We start from the raw sequence: 24,220 nt of genomic DNA, 5'->3' as shown, positions 1-24,220 counted from the left end.
TAGATATTGTAACTGCGTCTTTTTTATCACATTTAATAGTTTAAGACAGATGTGAAAGGAAATTTGTTGACAACCCAGCCTCACCCAGGCAACATACATGTACACTGTACATGTACATACATGAACAATGCCTTTTTGATACACAGATCAAGAGGGAGGGGGAGGGGTCAGCGATTTTTTCTCAGTACTATGTTTACTGTATCTATATTTATTTAGAGGGGCTCTGCTGGACCCATTGATCTTCCTTTCTCTTTAGATACATACATGTAGGTTTTTGTGTTTTGATTATTGTTTCCAGTTTGCAGTAGTTCAGCTCTTTGAAAAATATAATCAGTCTTAAAGAACGACACTTAGGCATATCAAAATCCTAAGTGGGGTCATAAAACACTTGACGCCGTCCTACCTCCAAAACCATGGCTCGACCAATCAAAAATGAGTATCACTCATATCCCCCAGTTCAATAGAAATGTCCATCTGACATAATTATTTCAATTTTAACAATTAAAAAAGTTTGTGACCAACAAATGAATACATTCCTATTGTAGAAAATAAAAATGGCGGTAACAGTCAGACACTAATGCCCTTTGATTGCATGACCTTCATGCTAGTATTTAACATAAATGCAGTCTGTATATAATTTTTTTTTAAAAGTCATTACATGCATTGGTTGCTATGGCATAATGATATATCAGATCTAATTTTTTGTCTATTTTACCACATTTTAAATAACGTGGTCACGGTGTATTGCATCCGCGGATCCGTAAAATTCTCACTGTGCCGGAGGATCCGAGAAAGGAAGGGGATTGAGGCTTATTTTTAATAATTTATGAAGTTTTAATTTTATCGGGAAGGGGGGGGGGTTGTGTCTAGACACATAAAGTCCTCGCCGACAGCCCCCCCCCTTTCTAGACCTGCGCATGGATTATAAGGTACTGATTGTAAAACTTGTATGTTTAGTATATTCTTCAATCAAATTGTTATGCTAGCAAAAAAAATTAAAATATGACAATACCAACCATTCATCCCTATTAAATTTTTAATTAAACAATTAAAATGTTAAAAATATAAAACGTCAAATATATTACAACAGTTCTTTGATCCTTCAGAGGGCTTTTTGGTCGTGACCATTTTTAGATTATTTTTATCTTATTTAGAAGAAGAGCTCTGCATAAAGATTTACTTGTAGGAAGTGTTCATATTCTAAAAATAAAATCTGAACTTTTTCTTTACTTTATGATCGATTATAACTAGCAAAAAATCAAAACGTAAAAAAATTATATAAATTTGATTGTTAATTTGTAACCCCCCCCCCCCACCCTCGCCTTATTAATCTAAGGCTAGCTAGGGTCATGAAAAATGTTTTTAAACCAAAAACTCGATCAGAACTTGTGTTTGGAATGTTTTATTTTTTATTCATTAAGTGAAATAAACATCACAGCCAGGTACCACGTATCTCTGACGTTTTAAAATATGTTTCTCATAGGCACTTAAAACTGTACAACGTACAATATCCAGAATAAATCAATAAAATGTCACAAAATTCTTGTTTACAATGTTTATTTATATACAAATGTTAAAAAATATACACTATATTCTAACATAATAAAGAAGAAATTAGAACAAGATTTTGGATGATTGCATTCTTGCATGCAATTTTATGTGACATGAATCGGCATGTAGAAAAAAGGGAAATAATCTATATAAAATCATCATTTTTCTTAATTTAACTAAATTAACATTTCTACCTCTATTTCCCATTAAGATATAAGCAAGTGTTGGCAGCAGTCAACAACTACAAAATCATATTACTTTTCTACAGAATATTTTTTTCTACAGTACTAATTTAACCAGATTACCGTAAGCTTTTCATCTAAATGATTTTATCTAAAATTGTGTGATGTGTTCAGTATTATAGCAATTATTTATCATTCGAAGACATAATTCATCACAACCGTACATGCAAAGCCTTCGTGATCACGGACTAAGATTTCCTGAGATAATTTATTTTCCACCAAATAGTAATAACAAAACCTACAACAGTTACTATTGTTACAAATTTCTGTGAATAGTCGGTGGATCTAGGTAATTGTGGATTTTTGATCTTCCACTTCTCGTCCAACACATTCAAAATTCAATCAACCCTTAGAGAAAAAGAAGATGCTTCAATAATCTTTAAAGTTTCACACCCTATCACCTACAACCATCATAGTAATCAATCCTTGAGCCACCTATATAGAAGATTTGGATCTATCTTTGTATGAATGAATAATCTGTCCATAATGAATAGAATAAAATTATAAAATTTATTAACGTATTCGATATAAATCTGAAGGTAGAAAGAATCACTGTTTTAGCTTCAGATTTAGCGGCATCTTACTCAGCTTCCATATTGTCTATGTTTGAAGCTGGCCGGTCTTTCTCTCTGCTGAACAAACAGGAAAAATCTCAGCATTTTAAGGACAAGAAGAGTTGTCCCTCTTTAGTCTCATCCTGGTTTCTCTCTATGAACAAAAATATAACATAAAGTTTGTAAATGAAAATAAAAGCCCAAACATCATTAACATCTCTCTCTCTCTCTCTCTCTCTCTCTCTCTCTCTCTCATATATATACATTTAACCATTGTTTCAACAATCCGTACCACATTTTGGAAATGATGTACAGTGTTTTAAGGTGGTATGGGACATCTGTCTGTAATACTGTGGATTAAAGTGCCTTATAAATACCAGTTTTTACAATTTTGCAATTTTACAATAATTTACCGAAATTTAAATTTTTTGGAAATTTAAATTCCAATTTGGATTCTAACTCATGACCTTTAAATTCGTAATAAAATCTCTAACGTGCTAAGTAACAATTTAGGGAAAGAAACTACATGTATTTATAAAATTAAACTTGATTTTATTGTTTATTTTAATTAATAATACGCTACCGCATGGCTGTGTCCCATGCCATAAGAGAAACACTAACAAAATACAATTAATAAATAGCAAAAAGTCTGCAAGCAACAGAGCCTAAATTACCAAAATCTGGAATCGCATTTCTCTTATAACATACACATATACAAAGTGTGTCTTAAATCCGTACAAAGTTTGTCGACATTCTGTGGAGCGGTATAAGAGGACTTGTGCTTGCAAAAAAGAGAATTGATGGATTGACTGACTGACAAACGGACGGATCAAAAACATTAAGTTACATCCCCGCAACAAGTACCGTGGGGTTTAATAAAATCTGAAAAAGGGTAAGTAAGGAAAATTTTTAATGTTAAAAAAAAAACAAACGGCATAAAACATTTTCATGCATCTCTCGAGCTCATCAGAAGTGGTGCTTCGCAACCTTCACAAGTTCGCAAGAGTGTACATGTATGGTACATCATTGATATTCAGTACATCAGAAATAATTGTTACGTCTTGTGTAACACAAGAAGAAAATGTTTGCGTTCATTAATTTAACAGAATGTACTTTTATGTATTTGATAACGTTCCCTTAGAAACATCGAAATGGCCTAATTTTCATGATTTTGAACCTGAACAAAACCGCCACTGGGGTCCCTCTGCCCCCCCCCCCTCCCCCTATCTGTTCTTTCAATAACCCACTATCTGATATGTGTTAGTTATTGCGCAAAACGGTTAATACCGGTATGTTTACAAATAATTTATAGGCATTTTATCATTTTAATATTCCTTTTTCGAATAACAGAATTATACTTACCGTTGTTCTTAAAAAACAATCATTACCTCCGCATCTAATATTAATTATTCCTACCAATAAACACATAATAATATTGAACTATCTTCAGTGCCCTGGCTGGTCTTTGATTTATAACGCATACCAAAGCAAGAGTTACCGTCCGTTCCACTACTTAGCTCTTTTAGAGACATCTGGAACACTCCGGGGTTTTCACAGAAAAACACATTTTCTAGGAAAGGCCCGAAGTGTTCCGGATATGCCTTTAAGATAAACATAAAGTCGTAAATTCATATACAAGGTTATATATAGTAACATTGCAAAGATTGCCTTCTGAGATCCATAGTCACTTAACAATCATCTATCCTCTCCAATCTTACTAGCATAGTCTGGGAGATAAATACATCTATGCAGACTCTTGGCCGTGGCTGCAGCCGTTACCCGTAGACAGTCATCCATTAAATTACAGAAGCGTGACTAACACGGGCGTACTGTCTAATTAAATTCCTTCCCAGAATTCCAATTTCCGCAAGCGCATTTGAAATTTCATCCTTACTAATTAGTCAGTCCGCAGGCTGACTAAACCTTAAGTATTTATCTTTGCTGTTGGGCATTTTTCATAAAAATCAAATTGATATTGAATCTTATGAACGATAAAGTCGTAATTTTTACCAGGTAAAGTTTTATTATAAATTAAAAAACAACCTACATGGGTTCAATGATAGGAAAGGGTACGTTTGGCGAGTTGTCTACCCAGGGTTCACATCCGTTAGAAGTACCAAGAAAAAGGGGAAGAATAACATGTGACGAAGGAGGTCATGAAAGCAATAGCAATAGGCGCTTCCGCCTAAAAACACCGTCACAAGTTAATATGTTAATGGTTGCTGTTGTACCTTTTTACTCATTTTCCTCCATTGCGAGAAATCATTTTGATTTTGATGAATTGCAAATAAAAATCATGGACAGCATGAGTATGTATATGTTCTTTGTCAATTTAAATACATTCTTTTATATAATACTCTTCTTATGAAAATCGGAGTAATAAAATTCCTTTTTTATGCAGGGTCAAGAAATGTTCTTGCTTGGAAACGGAGTACTGATCACTATACTCCAGGCCCCGCCCATTCCTGTGGTCCCCAGGAACTGCAACTAGATGAGGACTATCTCATATCCAGTAAAATTTCACATGAATTACACAATTTTGTCGTATAATAAGATTGTACTACATACATGAAAGACATGGAATACAGGAAACCTCTTAAAGATATTCAATCTACAGTTATTATTTCTTTTTCAAACAAACTATGATTTTATAAAGAGCTGGGCAAAACATTTTCCTTAACATATTACTAAGTTCTATAATTCTATGTGCAAGATACAAAGAAGAAACTTTTTGTGCTGCAGTCAAGTTCTATAAGCCTATTTATTCCTCGTTACTTCAGAATATAGATTGCAAGGTTAGAGTTGGAGATTTCCTGAAAAACAAAGTGTGTTAATGTCTTAGCATTTGTACATATCTATTGAAGAATACTGTAACAAATTATATTAGTGGTTGATGTGGCACATTTCCCCTAAAATACATTAACCAAGATAAATCTTACACATAACTACTTTTGTAAATTCCGGACGTAACCCCAGGTTAAGGGTTATTGTAAGTGTCCATAAAATTATTGGACGAGTTTTTGTTCTATTTCAAGGTGTTCACTCCCAGAACTTGGGCTATTCCAATAGTAAATCCAGCCCCACTTAAGACAGATGAAACTTGCATCGCGCCAACTAGGGGGGCGTGTAGCTCTAAATCGAGAGATCCCGATGGCGTCTGTCACTGGAACTTAGTTTAACCATGCTAGATATAGCCACGAACAAGCAACTATACACATGGGGTTTCTTTTGAACATGTGTTTGCGAGTTGTAAGTTTATGGGATTATATTGGTGATTGTAAAAAACGTTATGTCTTATTTTATCACGTTGCTTATATTGTAATATAATTTATACGTATCATTATTTTTTGTCTCTATTTCAATGAAATATCTAGTGTCTAAAATTCCTTTATTTCTTGTCTTTTCATTGCTTTTCCATGCGCATCATAATATGTTTGTTTCAAAGCATGCAAATGTACGTACACATGAAACTTTACTATGTACGAAGCTTATTTCGTATTTAAAAATTCGATTTCGTCCATACATACTATAACGTTTTAAAACATTAATTAAGAAATAAGTAATCAATCTTTGAGGATTGTGAGGTGATAATTTTAGTCGGAGTTTGATCAGATCTAATAAAACCAAAAAGTCTTTATGATAAATTTGACTCCCTAACTATATATATTATTTTCAGCAGTTGTTTGATTAAAATTAGATTAAGGACGCAAACCCCGCTTGGGCCCCAACAATACGTCATTTAAATTTATTTGACTGTATAGTTCAAAATTGATTCGTAGTGTTATCACTACAAAGACACTGGAATATTTAAATAAATACCGATAAAGACGTATTTTATTTTTCATTATATATACAGGACATTTGTTAAGTTGCATTTTCAATGCGTACGATTGGTACATTGATTAAATTGAAATTCTATTCAATCCTCGTAGGAACAGTATTGTTTAGAGAAGTTTCATCCTATTGTTTTATATATTAGCTAATTCATTTTATCCCTCCACAAATGAACAAAACAAACAAAAAACGCTATAATTTTATATATTACGTGTAGCAGTAATAAACTGACATAGGTACATGTAAACGGTTATATTTTTTTCACTAATCGAAATAATGCCATATTCATTTTACTAGTAAATTAATCAAACCTTAAAATAATTCCAATGTACAATGCCATAACAGTTTTCCGAAGAATATTGAATTATTTTTGTAGAACATTGTTTTTCTCTGTTCATTTTACTGTTATTTAAAATTGCTCATATGTTCATTTCTTGTTATGTGATCATTTTATATTATGATTTTACATTTTATTTTGTGTCTAAAGATAAATGCATATATTTTGTATAACGTTTATGTACTATTTTGAATTATTATTATATGATCCAAAAACTGGTGATTTATATTGTTATGCTAATGAAAAAATTATTCATTCGAATATGTATTATTTAATCTTTTATCAGCCTTTATTATCATATTGTTATTAAATAAGAAAACACAGGTAAACATGGAATACTAGTATACTTATTAAGTTTCATAATGACTGTCTATGAAATATCGTCAGGTATAAACTTTAGACGGGCTTGATATGAAATTCATAAACAGAAACATATCAATAACATTTTTCTTAAATAATCATTTTAAATATGTAGTGTGTTATAGCATTTCATTAATAAAGTTATGAATGGTTGAAACATATACCTGTCGTATTTGACATTTTTGATTGACAAAAATAAAAAAAAACCTATTTATGAAAACATTTTACATCAATATTTATTTCATCATTGCAGAATCAATGTTTTCAAGACGCTCTATTGTGTGATGGAATGAAAGGTCCGTTAAGATTTTTATTCTAACTTTTTAGAACAAGTTAATATATACATGTACCTATGCAGTTTTTAAACTGCATGCATGAAAGTACGATTTCTTTTAAGGTAGTCCATCAATAACTATGGCGAATTTAACAATTTTGATTGATTTATACAAATACAAATACATATTTTAAAGCTATTATGGGGCTGACATAAACCAAACTCGGGCAAATGTATGTAGTCAATTAAATGAACTTATTGCACTTAAAACTTTTTTAAAGAGTTGCCTGCCCTTTAGGAAAATATTAATAAATCAATTTCTAAAAATATGTATGGTAAACTGATTTATTTTAGCATATTCGAAGAAAAGGAAGACTATTGCAACTTTTTACCAAGAGAAATATGAGAAAATTACTTGTACTAAAAAAATATTCAAAAATGCATTTATCTAATTGACTTTAATGTTAATTATTTAATAAACTCCTTAAAATCATATTAAAATTTTAGTGATCAAACCTGCAATCTATTTGATATAAGATATGACAGTTATGGATGCTATACGTTAAGTAGTGAAAATTATATTTCACGAACAGAAAATATTATGCATCTTTATGTTTATTCATAATTTAGTACTAGTATTCACCTAATTCAGTTGTTGTAAAACATGCGGGAGATCTCCAAAAAATATGATTTAATTCTTAACGCTCTATTAATATTCGTCGAGAATACTTAATTATATTTGTGACGGACGTTTATGAAAAAAGCACGTTCGAGGAGAGGATCCTAATTAATTTTAAAATCGGGGGCGAATTGAAATTTTCCTTATAGCATCTGTAACAGAATAGCTATTAATTTATCTGTTAATTATCAATAATATACAATGTGCCATAAGCTGTCTTTCTAAACAAATGTTATCCTTCAAATTATAACAATCGCAACCTTTCCATCAAAAACTGTTGCGAAATTAAAGAAAAAGAAAATGGTACATGTATGATTATGACAGCGAGACGCAGATGTTGGTTGTGAATTTATAACTGCATTGGTTCAAAGAGAGAAAAAAAGAAATAAAGAAAAAAAGAAAGAAAGAAAGAAAGAAAGAAAGAAAGAAAGAAAGAAAGAAAGAAAGAGAAAGAAAGAAAGATAGGCACATGCGCAATTTTAGAATTTTTTCATGATTCATATATCAAAAAAGGAACGTATACTGCAATCCTACAGGTGTTCCAATTTTGAATTATTATTTTCTTCTTAAACTGAATTCGTGGTTTGAGATGCATGCCACATACAAAAGTGGGTATGATTTATGGGTTTTAGTGATCATTCGTAGAGGGTTAAAATCTTATGGAAATTTTAAATCAAATGATCGATTTTATCATCAATATCAAGGAATGTATTTGAAGGGAAACAATAAGTCAAAGAGGTGTCAATTATCCTTATAGATTTAAAAGTCTATTGAAAAATTCTATCATATGCCTGTGCAATTTGTTTAAGATCGAGATGTGCAGAAATATGGATTTAAAATGATTTTGAGGGATAATTTTTGGGAAATAAATGCGAGGAATTGATTAAATATCACCACGGAGTTGATCACTGGTGTTTAATGTCGGTTGGATAGCGAAATAAAGAAAATCTAGAAAACTCGTTGCCATCCTGTCGCTTCGCTCGCTACGCTCGCGAAGCTCACTGGTAGGATTTTGCCTGTTTCTCATATTTTTACATTAATTGATAAAATCGCCGACTCCTGTGGTGCTATGTAGTTATATTTACATGTTGTTAAGATACTTTGGCGTCAGAACCAGGGGAATGAGGGCTAGGGGGTTTAATCCCCCCGCACCCCCACTTTTTACTAAAGTTAAATAGAAGTTGAACCATAACCATATTTTCGTGCTTGTCAAGATTTTTGATAAATCTAACCCCCCCCCTCCCCCCTTCTCATTTTATCTCATCGACTCCACTGAGATATATGTACGAAAGTTAGCCTCAAACTCTAACCCCTCCTTGGAAATTTTTGCTGATCCGTGAATTCATTCTATGTGCATTGTAGTTCTATTTTTAAACTTGCATAACCTATACACTGAACAAATTCCGATATTAAAGCACCCATATAGCACAAAGACATCGGGTCCCTCCATGCATAACGCTTGACTATTTATTCAAGGTAGGAGGTCAGGAGATTTAAACATACAACCAGGGAGTAAATTACACAAGTCTCGTATTCTCTAATTCCAATCTCATGATCAGGGCGTCATCCACCCGATTATGGCTGAAATAACTTTAAGGTCACATTGATACACACGGTAAGTTAGAATAAGTGTACATGTATGGATAAGTAATGATGTAAAAACGTTGACATATATACATGTATTATATATACAATTGCTTCCGTAAATATTGGATTAAGCTCAAGATTATTAAGTCGATCAACAATGTTGTGTATAGATTCTTATTACTGAACCGAAAGCAGTAGCTATTTTTTAACATAGGGGCATGCATTTATCGAGCTCCATTGTTTCGTAAATTCAACCAGTTTTGGGGTGTTTTTTGTGTTTGTTTGTTTTTGTGTTTTGGGTTTTTTTAGGATCTTCCGTCTTCAACGGAAGACCCTCTTGTTATTCTTCGGTTTCTTTTTAGGGTCTTCCGTTTCCAACGGAAGACCCTCTTGTTATTCTTCGGTTTCTTTTTAGGGTCTTCCGTTTTCAACGGAAGACCCTCTTGTTATTCTTCGGTTTCTTTTTATTATTAGGGTCTTCCGTTTCCAACGGAAGACCCTCTTGTTATTCTTCGGTTTATTTTTATTAGGGTCTTTCGTTTTCAACGGAAGACCCTCTTGTTATTCTTCGGTTTCTTTTTATTAGGGTCTTCCGTTGTCAACGGAAGACCCTCGTGTTATTCTATTGTTTCTTTTTATTATTATTAAGGTCTTCCGTTTCCAACGGAAGACCTTATTGTTTTCGTTCGGTTTCTTTTTCCCTATTATTATTAAGGTCTTCCGTTTCCAACGGAAGACCTTATTGTTTTCGTTCGGTTTCTTTTTCCCTATTATTATTATTATTTTTCTTTTTTTTTCCAACCAATTTTGTGTACGCGATTTCTCTAATACTACTCCACCGATTTACATGAAACTTTCAGGTCTGATGGATAATGATCTGAACCTTATTGGAATTTTTTTTTAATGATGATGTCACTTCCGGTTTTGAGTTATTTACAATTTAACGATTTTCAGAGGGTCGGCTTGTCCAGGGGTAAACTCCGAAACGATTTAAGATATTGAGTTCAAAATTTCAGGGATTATAGACAAAAGGTTGTAGATCTGACATGTGGTATATATATTTTCCTGTGACCAAAAGCGCCGAAGCTCGCCCGAGCTCGAAAATTACAGTTAAAAAAGCGTCGTAATTTTTCGTGATTTTCTTTTAATATCTCTTTTCTCGATTGTATTTTGTTATAATATGTAGAACAAAAGATCTTTATAAAGTCAAGAGCTTTCATATGACATCAAGAAAAAGGGGTTGACCCTTCAAATAAGGGGCTGATGGGGCTCTTAAGTCTTATAATGATTACTTTTTACTGTGAAATATTTTGTGATATGTTATAGAAGCAATTATGTTCATTTTAACATTATCTACCTATACATGGCAATCATTTACTCATATGTTACGTAATTAGGGATTTTAAGGGGCCAGAAGTCCAAAACTTTGATGCTCAACATCTCAAAATGGAGGATAATTTTGATAAGCAATATTGAACAGAAGATGCTCAAAATATTGAGCTTAACAATCTGCAACCATAATTTCTTTGCTATGCAGCCCCTAAAAGGAGTTACAGGGTCGGCCCCTAAAACGACCCTTTCAAGATATCTCGAGAACGGTGCAACATTTGTAAACACTTGTTGAACAAAATGTGTTTGGATTCATTAGCGCTTTCATTTGAAATCAAGAACTAGGGGCTGGCCCTTCAAATAAGGGGCTGAGGGGGCTCTAAAGTCTTTTACTGATAACTTTTTACCGTGAAATATTTTGTGATACGTTAAAGAAGCAATTATGTTCATTCTAACGTTATTTACCTATACATGGCAATCATTTACTCCTATGTTACGTAATTAAGGGTTTTAAGGGACCAGAAGTCCAAAACTTTAATGCTCAATATCTCAAAATGGAGGATAATGTTGAAAAGCAATATTGAACAAAAGATGCTCAAAATATTGAGCTTAACAATCTGCAACTATATTTTTTTTGTTATGCTGTCCCTAAAAGGAGTAACAAGATCGGCCCTTAAAACGACCCTCTGAAGATATCTCGAAAACGGTACAGAATTTCTAAACACTTGCTGAACATAATGTGTTTGAATTGACAAGAACATTCTTATGGCATCAAGAAAAAGGGACTGGCCCTTCAAATAAGGGGCTGAGGGGGCTCTAAAGTCTTTTAATGATAACTTTTTACCGTGAAATATTTTGTGATACGTTATAGAGGCAATTAAGTTCATTCTAAGGTTATTTCCCTATACATGGCAATCATTTACTTCTATATTATGTAATTAGGGGGTTTTAAGGGGCCAGAAGTCCAAAACTTTGATCCTCAATATCTCGAAATGAAGGAATATTCTGAAAAGCAATATTAAACAGAAGATGCTCAAATAATGTAGTTAACAATGTACAACCATATATTGTTTTTTATCAGGACTCTAAAATGAGTGGATATCAAAACGATGTTCCCCAGATATCTCAAGAACGGTAACCAATTAAAAAAAAACTTATTAGCGGTACACAAAAATACCTTTTAACTAATATGAAGAAAAAGGAGCTGATCCCTCAAATAATGGACGCCAAAGTGGTAGATAGTCTTTCACTCATTACTCTTAGATCCCATCTCCATTTCAAGATATGTCTCGTTGACGAAGATCAAGAGCAAGATCGTACCTTATTCTAAAAATCGGACGGAAGACCTCCTCGTTGCTCGCAACGAGATCGTGTCTAGTTTTTTTTTTCTTTTTTTTTCCAACCAATTTTGTGTACGCGATTTCTCTAAAACTACTCGACCGATTTACACGAAACTTTCAGGTCTGATGGATAATGATCTGAACCTTATTGGAAATTTTCTTTAATGATGACGTCACTTCCGGTTTTGAGTTATTTACAATTTAACGGTTTTCAGAGGGTCGGCTTGTCCAGGGGTAAACTCCTAAACGATTTAAGATATTGAGTTCAAAATTTTAGGGATTGTAGACGAAAGGTTGTCGATTTGACATTTGGTATATATATTTTCCTGTGACCAAAAGCGCCGAAGCTCTCCGAGCTCGAAAATTACAGTTGAAAAAGCGTCGTGATTTTTTGTGGTTTTCTTTCAATATCTCTTTCCTCGATTGTATTTTGTTATAAAATGTAGAACAAAAAATCTTTATAAAGTCAAGAGCTTTTAGGTGACACCATAAGAAAGGGGCTGGCCCTTCAAATAAGGGGCTGAGAGGGCTCTAAAGTCTTTTAATGATAACTTTTCACTGTGAAAAAATTAGTGATACGTTATAGAAGCAATTATGTTCATTCTAACGCTATATACCTAGACTTGGATATTATTTACTCCTATGTTACGTAATTAGGGGTTTTAAGGGGCCAGAAGTCCAAAACTTTGATGCTTAATATCTCAAAATGGAGGAAAATTTTGAAAAGCAATATTGAACAAAAGATGCTCAAAATTCTGAGCTTAACAATCTGCAACCATAATTTCTTTGTTATGCGGTCCCTAAAAGGAGTTGCAGGGTCGGCCCCTAAAACGACCCTCTCAGGATATCTCGAGAACGGTACAAAATTTGTAAACACTTGTTGAACAAAAAGTGTTTGAATTGATTAGAGCTTTCATTTAAAATCATGAAAAAGGGGCTGGCCCTTTAAATAAGGGGCTGCGTGGGCTCTAAAGTCTTTTAATGATAACTTTTTACCGTGAAATATTTTGTGATACGTTATAGAAGCAATTATGTTCAGTCTAACGTTATTCACCTATACATGGCAGTCATTTACTTCTGTTACGTAATTAGGAGTTTTAAGGGGCCAGAAGTCCAAAACTTTGATGCACAATATCTCAAAATGGAGAACAATTTTGATATGCAATATTGAACAAAAGATGCTCAAAATATTGAGCTTAACAACCTGTTACCATAATTTCTTTGTTATGCAGTCCCTAAAAGGAGTTACAGGGTCGGCCCCTAAAATGACCCTCTGAAGATATCTCGAGAACGGTACAAAATTTGTAAACACTTGTTGAACAAAAAGTGTTTGAATTGATTAGAGCTTTCATTTAAAATCATGAAAAAGGGGCTCGCCCTTCAAAAAAGGGGCAAAGGGGGCTCTAAAGTCTTTTAATGATAACTTTTTACTGTGAAATATTTTGTGATGCGTTATAGAGGCAATTATGTTCATTCTAATGTTATTTACCTATACATGGCAGTCATTTACTCCTATGTTACGTAATTAGGAATATTAAGGGGCCAGAAGTCCAAAACTTTTATGCTCAATATTTCAAAATAGAGGAAAATTTTGAAAAGCAATATTGAACAAAAGATGCTCAAAATATTAAACTTAACAATTTGCAACCATAATTTCTTTGTTATGCGGTCCTTAAAAAGAGGGTCGGCCCCTAAAACGACTCTGTCAAGATATCTCGAGAATGGTACAGAATTTATAAACACTTCTTGAACAAAATGTGTTTGAGCTGACAAGAATACTCTTATGACATCAAAAAAGGGACTGACCCTTCAATTAAGGGGCTGAGGGGGCTCTAAAGTATTTTAATGATAAATTTTTACTGTAAAATATTTTGTGATACGTTCTAGAGGCAATTAAGTTCATTCTAAGGTTATTCATCTATACATGGTAATCATTCACTCCTATGTTATGTAATTAGGGATTTTAAGGGGCCAGAAGTCCAACACTTTGATCTTCAATCTGGAAAGCAGTATTTAACAAAAGATGCTCAAAATGATGTGCTTAACAATGTTTAACCATTCATTGTTTGTTATCTGGACCTTAAAATGAGTTTAAGGACCGGATAACAAAAATATTTTTCCCAGATATCTCAAAAAACGGTAACCAATTTCTAAAAAGGAGCTGATCCCTCAAAAAGAGACACCTAAGGGACAGATAGTCTTTCACCCATTACACTCATAGGTTCCGCCTCCTTTTCTGGATACGTTTCGTTGACGAAGATCAAGAGTCAGGTCATTCCTTATTCTAAAAATTGGACGGAAGACCTCCTCGTTGCTCGCAACGAGATCGTGTCTTTATTTTTCTTTTTTTTTCTTACAAATTTTGTGCCAGCAATATCTCAAAAACGGCTCGGCCGATTTTCATGAAACTTTCAGATCTAATAGATATTGATCTAAACTTAAAATACATTCTTTTATTTTAATGACGTCATTTCCGTTCTTAAGATAGTGACGTTTTAGCGATTTTCAGAGGGTCGGCTTGTCCAGGGACCTCCTCCTAAACGGTAAAAGATATTGAGTTCAAACTTTCAGGGATTGTAGACAATAGATTGTAGATGTGCCATTTGGCATTCATATTTGTCATGCTCAAAAGGCGTTAAAGCTCGCCTGGTCCCGAAAATTTAGACTAAAAAAACGTCGTAATTTTTCATAGTTTTTTTAGTTTGTCTCTTTTCTAAAAAATATTTTGTTTAGGCATGTAATGCAAAAAAGTGTATAATTACAAGACCTTTCATTTCATATCAAGAAAAAGGGGCTGGCCCCTAAAATAAGGGGAAAAAATGGCTTTAAAGTCTTTCATCTGTAGCCCTTTACTGAGTGATATTTTGTGAACTGTTATAAAAGCAAATATGTTTATCTTACAGTTATATATCCAAGCAATGTAATGATTTTGTCATGTGTTACGTAATTAGGGGATTTTAGGGGCCAAAAGTCCAGAATTTTGATAACCAATATCTCAGAAAGGAAAAATATTTTGAAAAGCAGTATAGAAGAAAAGATACTTAGAATGATGTACTAAATAATATGCAATTTTCAAAATTTCGTTAAACAGCCCCTAAAAGGAGTTAAGGGATCAGCCCCTAAAACGTTCTTTCCCATATATCTCAAGAACGGTAACGAATTTCTAAACAGTTGTTGAACAAAATGTGTTGAGATTTAAATGACCTATTACTTGATATCAAGAAAAAGGGGCTGGCCCCTAAAATAGGGGGAAAAAAGGGCTTTAAAGTCTTTCATCTGTAGCCCTTTACTGAGTAATATTTTGTGAACTGTTATAGTAACAAATATGTTTATTTAACAGTTATATATCCAAGCAATGTAATGATTTTGTCATGTGTTACGTAATTAGGGGTTTTTAGGGGCCAAAAGTCCAGAATTTTGATCACCAATATCTCAGAAAGGAAAAATATTTTGAAATGCAGTATAGAGAAAAAGATACTCAGAATGATGTACTAAATTATATGCAATTTTCAAAATTGTTGTTAATCAGTCCCTATAAGGAGTTAAGGGATCAGCTCCTAAAACATTCTTTCTCATATATCTCAAGAACGGCAACAAATTTCTCAACAGCTGTTGAACAAAATCTGTTGAGAATTAAATGACCTTTTACTTGATATCAAGAAAAAGGGGCTGGCCCCTCAAATTAGGGAACTAAAGGGCTCTAAAATCTTTCATCTGTAGCTCTTTACTGAGGGAAATTTAATGAAAGGCTATAGAAGTAAATATGTTTATCTTACAGTTATGTATCCGAGTAATGTAATGATTTATTCATGTGTTATGTAATAAGGATTTTTTTAGGGGTCAAGAGTCAATAAACTATGACCACCTATATCTGAAAAAGGAAAATATTTTGAAATGCAGTATAGAAGAAAAGATGCTCAATATGATGTACTTTACAAAATGCAACCTTCAAATTTTGGTTCAGCGGCTCCAATAAGGAGATAAGGGACTGGCCCCTAAAACTTTTCTTTTTCTCAGATATCTCAAGAACGGTGACGTATTTCTAAACACTTGTTAAACAAAGCTCTTATCCCTGAAACAAAATAGTATCTGGCCCTTAGAATGTAGACCCTGTTTTTCTATTCTAAATCATGTTAAGCTGTTAAATAGCAAAATCAAGATCGAACATATATTTCAAATTCTAAAATCAGACGGAAGACCTCCTCGTTGCTCGCAACGAGATCGTGTCTAGTTATTTTTCTTTTTCTTTATTTTTAGATTTTTTAAAAGCTCAATATCTCAAAAAGTTTTCAACGGATTTACATGAAACTTTCAGGGATTATGGAGCATCACTGTCCCTCAAAGATGTTAAATTTCAAACTACAACGTCAATTCCGTTTTAACGTTACGTCAATTTTTAAATTTTAAAAAAGTGATTTTGTCCAGGGCGTTTTTCAAAAACGCTTCAAGATAGAGACTTGGAATTTTCTCTCTTGAAGCATTGATCGTTTTTATTTGGACATAAGGCTGGAATTTAGTTTCCGTCACTTCCGGTCCAAACTGGAAGTGTTTTTAAATTTTCGAATTTTTGAATGTTTCGTTTCAATTTCAAATGTTTGTAGAGTTGGTCATGCTGAATACGAAACTGAAATCCGTTTAAAAATTGGACGATGCATTACAGAGATATCGGGGTTCAAAAATTAATTTTTCCGGAAATGTTGATTCCGCGACCTTGGTTTAAAAAATAGCGTAATGTTCAAAGTAATATTAACTCGTACCAAAAATAATTGTTAAGTCGTACTTGAACACATTCGGATTTTTTTTGGTAAGTCGTTCTTGAAATCGGAAAGGTTTTTGTTAAGTCGTACTTAAAATAATTCGTATTTTGTTAAGTCGTACCAGGAATAATTCGAATTTTTTCATCTTTTATTTTAGTTACTCTTGTTATTGGTTTCAGAGCTCTGATTCTTACAGGAACTTCTAGCTTTACTTCTGATATTAACGGAAGACCAACTCGTTGCTTTGCAACGAGCTTTGCTCTAGTTATTCTTTTTTTTTTTTTTTTCTTATCGATTTTGTGCAGACGATTTCTCGGAGATGGCTAGGTCGATTTCGCTCAAATTTTCAATATCGACGTGTTTTTATCTAAAGCTGATACATTTTTTTTTATTTTTAAAAAACACTTCCGGTCAGAAGTTATCGTCCGTTTACGATTTTAAAAAGTCTATTTTGTCTTTCGGGTTTCTCAAAAACGAGTAAAGATAAAAGGCTGAAATTTTCAGAGATGATAGATCTAGCGTTTTTCTGGTGCACCTCGGTCAAGAGAATGTCCGCCGTCACTTCCGGTCGTCACCGGAAGGAAATTTAAAAAAAAATGAATTTTTCGACTTTTTTATTTTTTAATATTTTTTTTTGAAATTTTTACACCTTATAGTGACCCTCTTGCTGATTCAGAATATGTAATTTGTTTTAAAATCGACTAAGGCATTCTCGAGAAATGAAGCGTCAAAGTTATAAAGCGAGAGTCCGAGGAGCTCAGTCGATAGAGTCGTGGACATGGCCAAAGCGACCCGGGTTCAAGTCCCGAGTGCCGCAAACTTTTTTTTACTATTTTTTGTTTGTTTAGATCTACGGTTTTATCTTTGAATTGATAAGTTTGATCTAATCTATTCAAAAATCGGACGGAAGACCCACTCGTTGCTCGCAACGAGATCGTATCTAGTTATTTTTATTTTTTTTTGGGGGGGGGGGGTTACAAAAGTTTTATTAATACGTTAACCAATTGTTGTACATGCGCGGATCCAGAAAATATTTCCAGAGGGGGGGGGGGTCCAAATTGAAAGTCGGAGGGGCGCTAAACTAATCATCAGAAATCTTGACAAGCAAAAAAAAAAAGCCTAATTCCAAAAGTCATGATATTCCTAATCCTAAGGGGGAGGGGGAATAGTATACCTATACGCCAAACAAAAATTCATACCTATAAAAAGAAATAAAATTCCCTAAATCACGAAATAATCCGTAGTAAACTTATAATAAAAAAAAATTCAAGCCTAGGAAAATTAATAATCCCAAAATCATGAAATTCATGAGAGGGGAGAGACCGTTTGCCAGGGGTGGTCCGAGGCTTATTTGCGATAATTTTACTATGTAAATTTAATATATTTTCATTTTCCAGCCCCCCCCCCTTTTCCCTTTAGATCCATGCATGTTGTATATTTAATCAACATATAATTGTATAGTCTAAATCAAATGACATGGGTCACAAACAAGCCGCCCAACCGGCAAACACAACACAATTCCAGGAGACCATCCCCTGGAAAATTTTCTGGATACACGCATGATTATGTACATTGCTTCATAAAAAATATCAAGATTCGGTTAAGCACCAGGGGTCGTATGCATAAAAATTCCTAAGTGCTTAAGCATATTCTTAAGTACAGAATTTGTACTTAGCAGATTGAAATTTGACTTAGCATATTGCTTAGTATGTTGCATAAAACTTCTCAACTCTTTAGTATATGCTTAGCATATTCTTAAATCTAAGCATGGGTCTTGCCTGTCTTAAGTATTTAAGCATGTTGCTTAAGTGTATGATAGCAAGAAGGTTGTGCAACAAATCGTCAATAAATTAGAACATTAATGCTGCTAAATGCTCCGTACGTACCCGTTTACTGTGTAGACAGTTTAGAAATGTTTTATAAGGTCTTTATATCTCGAAATAATTTACAAGGCAATGTTTTTTAAGGTCATTTTCAATGTCATAAAATGATGTCACTTTATTATTATGTTATATATTATCAGTGCTTGCATGAAAGTCTTTGTCCATAAAATGTCCTTTTCATATTATAGGGTATAAGTTACTGAATCTATCACAAAACAGTTTATCATAAACCTAATTTTTTAAATTATATTCTACCTATTTCAAGGCTACTATTTAATTAATCATTCTCTAATAAATTGTATCAGTTAATATTTTATTATAGCCCCACCCCCTTTGAAAAAAAATTAGTTTGTGTAATTGGTGTAACATAGAAATAGTAAATAAGGCAGTAATATTTTCGATCGTTTCTTCTTTTCTTTTTCAAGAGAATTTATGATGTGTTTACATTAGAAATCTTACTGAAAGTGATATGATATTTTAATGGGAGATGTTATTTGTTTAAGTAAAGAGGTTTCTCTCATTCACAAATTCTTCATTCTTTATAAAAATCATTCATGTACATAGGCTTCGACTCTCTCTCTTTCTCTCTCTCCCTCCCTCCCCTTCCTCTCTCTCTCTCTCTCTGTATATTTTGTCTACATGTCCACATGCCATTAGATTAATCGATGCTACCTACCGATGAGCGGTACTGTACTGTATAGATCCGCGTAAAATTGCGACAAGCATGTCTCGGAGATTTTAAAATCTTTTTTACGGACAGATGTTAATTAAAAGAAACTATGATAAATATTCAACTATAATAAAGTACTAAAAAAAATTAAGGAATCTACTGTAAATACTAATCATTTTAATGTAGATTTATGAAAATAAAATATTCTAAAATGTGAGAACCTTAATTGTTAAACACACATATTATGAATGCGTTTTATAAAACATATTCTTTTTCTTAAACCAAAATCAGTCATTATTTACATAAAAGTGAAAGCGAAAGTGACTGATATGCTTAGCTAAGAACTACTAAGCATATTGCTTAGAATTTTTATGCAACCGAAATTAAGCATCTTGCTTAGTTAAGAATATTCTTAAGAAAGATAAGCATTAACTTAAGAAAATTCTTAGAAAATTTATGCATACGACCCCAGAGATTTATATCTAGCCAGAATAGAAAAGTTACTAATGATAAAGAATGGACAAATTCTTGGTAGATGACAAAATGTCCTTATATTGTTCTGAGATTAAACATTTGATTTCATATCGTTTGTGTGTATGAGTGTTGGGGGAAGGGGGAGGAGCAGGTAAAAATGACTGTCTTATGAATGTTTTTGAAAGCAAAATAAATACATGTTATGTGCAACTTCCTATAACTTAATTGCACTTTTCTGATTTCAGATGGCATTATCTGAATCCCAAATACCACCCGACGCCCAGCATTATTTGGTGTGTGGCACTGAAGACTGTAAGAAGAACTGCCAGTTTTACTGCAATGACTGTCACCATGCAATGTGTGAACAATGCAGAGATGACCATCAGAAGAGTCCAGACACCAAGGGCCATGAAGTAGTACCTTATAAGCAACGCAAACGTCAGCTTCCGATGCAGAAATGCAAGATCCATCCCACAAAAGACATAGATCTTCTCTGTGAGGAATGCCAAATTCCCCTTTGCTCTAAATGTGCAACCACTAAAGAACATCGCGGTCATGAGTTTACAGACCTAGAATTAGTCTTTACCGAAAAATGTTCGTCTTGTAACGTAGAAGTTACTAAAATTCGAAACTATTTTGAGCCTACTTCTCAAGATTTGAAAAAGGAAATTGCTGGAGATGTCATGGAAATAAAGAAGACCATGGAGGGTATCAGAACATCCATGAAGGCTGAAGCTGAGGCTGTGAAAAACCTGGTTGACACAGTCACATCAGATAAAATACACCATGTCGACAAAATAGAACAGTCATTATTAGAGATATTAAACGGTCAAAACCAAAAAATAGATGATTACATCAACTATCTCAATGATTTAATCCAAACATATTACGGTTATCTATCTCCCTCTAACATAAAACAATTAACACTTGCTCTGAACTCAGAAAGCTTGAATATACGACCCATACCAGAGACATCCAAACCAGTCCCACCCGTATTTACTGATGGTCAACACAGCAAGGAAGATGTTGCCAAACTACTGGGTAGAATAAATGTTCCTAATATTAAACCAGAGAACAGAAAAATAAAACCAATGGAGACCCCCTCTACACAATTGAAACCTACAGGGAAACATAGAAAACAAGACAGAGAGAAATCTGACGTGAAACAAACACTGTCTCTGTCTTCCTTTGAAACCAAGATCAGAGAGTACAAAGTACCAGGTGTTGGCAATGTATATCAAATATCACTGGGTAAATTAGGCAGACTCTGGGTCAGTGATAGTAATGGTAATCTTGTCCAAACAGATCTACAGGGGAATCAGCTACAGAAGATACAAACCAGTGGTGGATCTCTAGGCTACCACATAGTCACACAGGACGGGGATCTGATCTATACAGACAAAGACAACAATGTCATCAATAGGATAACACCGGATAATACAATCACTAAATTCATTAAAACAAGAAACTGGAGACCACTCAGTATACACTCCTCCCACATCAACGGGGACATATTGGTTGGGATGGAAAAGAAAAGAGCGAGTAAAGTCACGAGGTACAACGAGACAGGGACAGAAATACAGAACATACAGAGAGACAACGAAGGACAGACACTGTATATTACACCATACTACATCACAGAAAACATCAATGGTGATGTCTGTGTATCAGACTATATCAAACATGCTGTAGTGGTGGTGGATAAATTAGGACGACACAGGTTCTCCTACACAGATCAGGTGTCAGCGTTTCATCCCTATGGAATATGTACTGATGTACTCGGTCACATCCTGGTGTGTGATTATATCAATAACACAGTTCATATCCTGGATCAGGACGGTCAGTTCTTGTCCCAACTACTCATATCAGGAGTGAGAGAGTATCCCTGTAGTGTGTGTGTGGATGATGAGAACAATCTCTGGGTGGGAAAAGATAACACCAACACAGTGACAGTGTACAAGTATCTACAGTGAACATTGCATATCCATACAATAATTACATGTATGTACTGTGTGTATTTTATGAGACAATGTAACACAGTGATAGTGTACAATGACTGATATCTACAGTGTACGTTGGGGCACATACACACCATTCATGTAAACATGTGTATGTTAATTTGTAAATATCTAGAATAATTTCATGCTGAACAGTTAAAACTATTAAATATACAGGTATACACTCTTCGTTTCTAGTTAGTAGTTTATGGTATTGTTATTTTAATTGGTGCAATAGGTTTATTAAAACACATTAACTTTTTTAAACTGACCTACACATATATTTGATCAGCATACATTTGTTGAATTCAGAATCTTTAAAACAGATCTACCAAATATTTAAATTGTGTGCCAATAAATATACCCCCTTCTTGCTGCTTGTTAAAATTATAATTATTGACAATTATGATTACCCAGAATTCTTTTTTTATAAATCCGATATTCTTCAGATAATGTTTGTTTGACACCTTCTCTTGTTGTAAATTTTAAAAGAAATTGTAAGAAATTGAAATCAAATATCATCTGAAGAATATCAAAATTTTCTGGTATCACAAGTATTTTTACCTACAGTAACTGAGAATGAAATTATTATTATTTAAATATAAAAGTTACTGCATGAAGTTCCAAGCACCAGAGAACTTCAGCATTGAAGAGAGAGAGAGAGAGAGAGAGAGAGAGAGAGAGAGAGAGAGAGAGAGAGAGAGAGAGAGAGATATTAATTGAGGAACATACAGAGAGAGAGAGAGAGAGAGTTACAATATTATCTATGATAATTCAATATTATGAAAAAATCCCCAATTTTTTGTCTCGAAACGCCCCCTTAAGCTTGTTATTTGCGTTTGGCGGATTCTGTAATTTTTTTCTGCAATAATTGCTACCTCCATAGTTATAACCCGCATGAATCATCAAAGAAATTGTTTTACTGTTGTTTACGGGAGGTCTTCTATTTGAATGTACCTTAAAAACGGCTATTGGGATAATTTTCGCTTTCTTTCATTTCTAACCATATGTAAGGAACTCAATGAACATATTTACACGTAAACTACGAATTTTCCATTTTTTCCTAAGTTCAAGAGGCATAACTCTGTCAAAACTCATCGGACCAAAACTAAATTCGAACTTTAACTGTATTTTCTTGTAAATAATCTACATATGAAATATCAGCTTTCAGAGGCATAACTCTGTCATAATATCATCGAACCGGATCCAAATTCAGACTCAGCTGGTATATTCATAAATCTGAGTTGATCAATGATTGTTGAGATTTTGATCAGAAAATGAATAATGACGGAATGACTGAAGGATGGAAGGACGGAACGGTGTAATACTATATGCCCCAGCCTTTTAATAGCGGGGGCATACACAGGGAGCTATCATCGTGATATTTCTTTTTACAACAATAAAACGGAAACATGCACGTAGCATCGTTTTTGAAAGTGTGGGGGGCAGACTCATCCAAAAAAATCTTGACAACCCCCCCCCACCCCCCCAAAAAAGTGAATATGTGTGTGTGTGTGTGTGTGTGTGTGTGTGTGTGTGTGTGTGTGTGTGTGTGTGTGTGTGTGTGTGTGTGTGTGTGTGTGTGTGTGTGTGTGTGTGTGTGTGTGTGTGTGTGTGTGTGTGTGTGTGTGTGTGTCGGAGGGAGGGGGGTAGTGGGTAGTAGTATACCTTTTAACTTCAATTTCACTGATTATTTCCTTATTTTGAAATCAATTTTATACATGGTCCCATAAAAGTGGGGGGCCAACTACATGTTAGTTCAATTTTTTGTATGTAAATCTTAGAAAAATCTTTGCTGCCCCCCCCCCCCAAAGCTACGTGCCTGTTCCGAAATAACACACTCCATCATCTTAAGGATAAAATTGGTAATCTTATGACAATAAACAGAGAAATTGATTTGTTACTCGGGGTAAGAATCTGGGTCGCCTCTACACAAGTCCAGAATTCTAAGTTAACCATTATCATTTCAGGATTATAAAGCCCAAAATCTAGTAAATGCGTAAATTGATTTTAAAACAAAATAAATAATCTGCATTCATTGAAGCGTCTCTATCAGCCATACAATATAACAGAAAACTATTGAAAAACAAAAAAGTTGAAATTAAAATTTGCTTTCGGTAGCGACGATTCACGGACGAAATATTGTACACGAAACATCTAAAGAACGACTAAAGATATGAACTGGAGACTTTTCGGAGATGATATAGCTTGGCTTGCGTAAGGGGAATCTCGTGATCTAAAAAAACAACAACAAAAAATTAAATAAAATTCATACTTGAACGTTTTAGCCCTAAACCTTTCAGAGAGGTTTTTTTTCTAGAAATCCCTGCACATTTATGTAGTATTATAAAA

At 33.7% G+C, this 24,220-nt stretch overlaps 1 protein-coding gene across 2 annotated transcripts in view; it reads left to right on the top strand.

Annotated features, from left to right (window-relative positions):
* Window positions 1-22,052, top strand: part of LOC117682418 (tripartite motif-containing protein 3-like) — a 35,633-nt gene extending 13,581 nt beyond the window's left edge. The window contains exons 1-2 of one of the 2 annotated variants that reach the window (XM_066082327.1): window positions 9,319-9,446; window positions 20,117-22,052. In XM_066082327.1, coding sequence (XP_065938399.1) covers window positions 20,117-21,844 — 1,728 coding nt within the window. In that variant the 5' untranslated portion in view covers window positions 9,319-9,446 and the 3' untranslated portion in view covers window positions 21,845-22,052. Of the gene's footprint in view, window positions 1-9,318; window positions 9,447-20,116 lie in introns of those variants that run through there. The other variant, XM_066082328.1, reaches the window with a different exon arrangement.
* The last annotated feature ends 2,168 nt before the right edge of the window (window positions 22,053-24,220 follow it).

The sequence above is a fragment of the Magallana gigas genome, chromosome 4 (assembly GCF_963853765.1).
Source record: "Magallana gigas chromosome 4, xbMagGiga1.1, whole genome shotgun sequence".
NCBI lineage: Eukaryota > Metazoa > Mollusca > Bivalvia > Ostreida > Ostreidae > Magallana > Magallana gigas.
The sequence above is the reverse complement of the archived record's forward strand: the minus strand, read 5'-3'. Positions and strand labels throughout refer to the sequence as shown.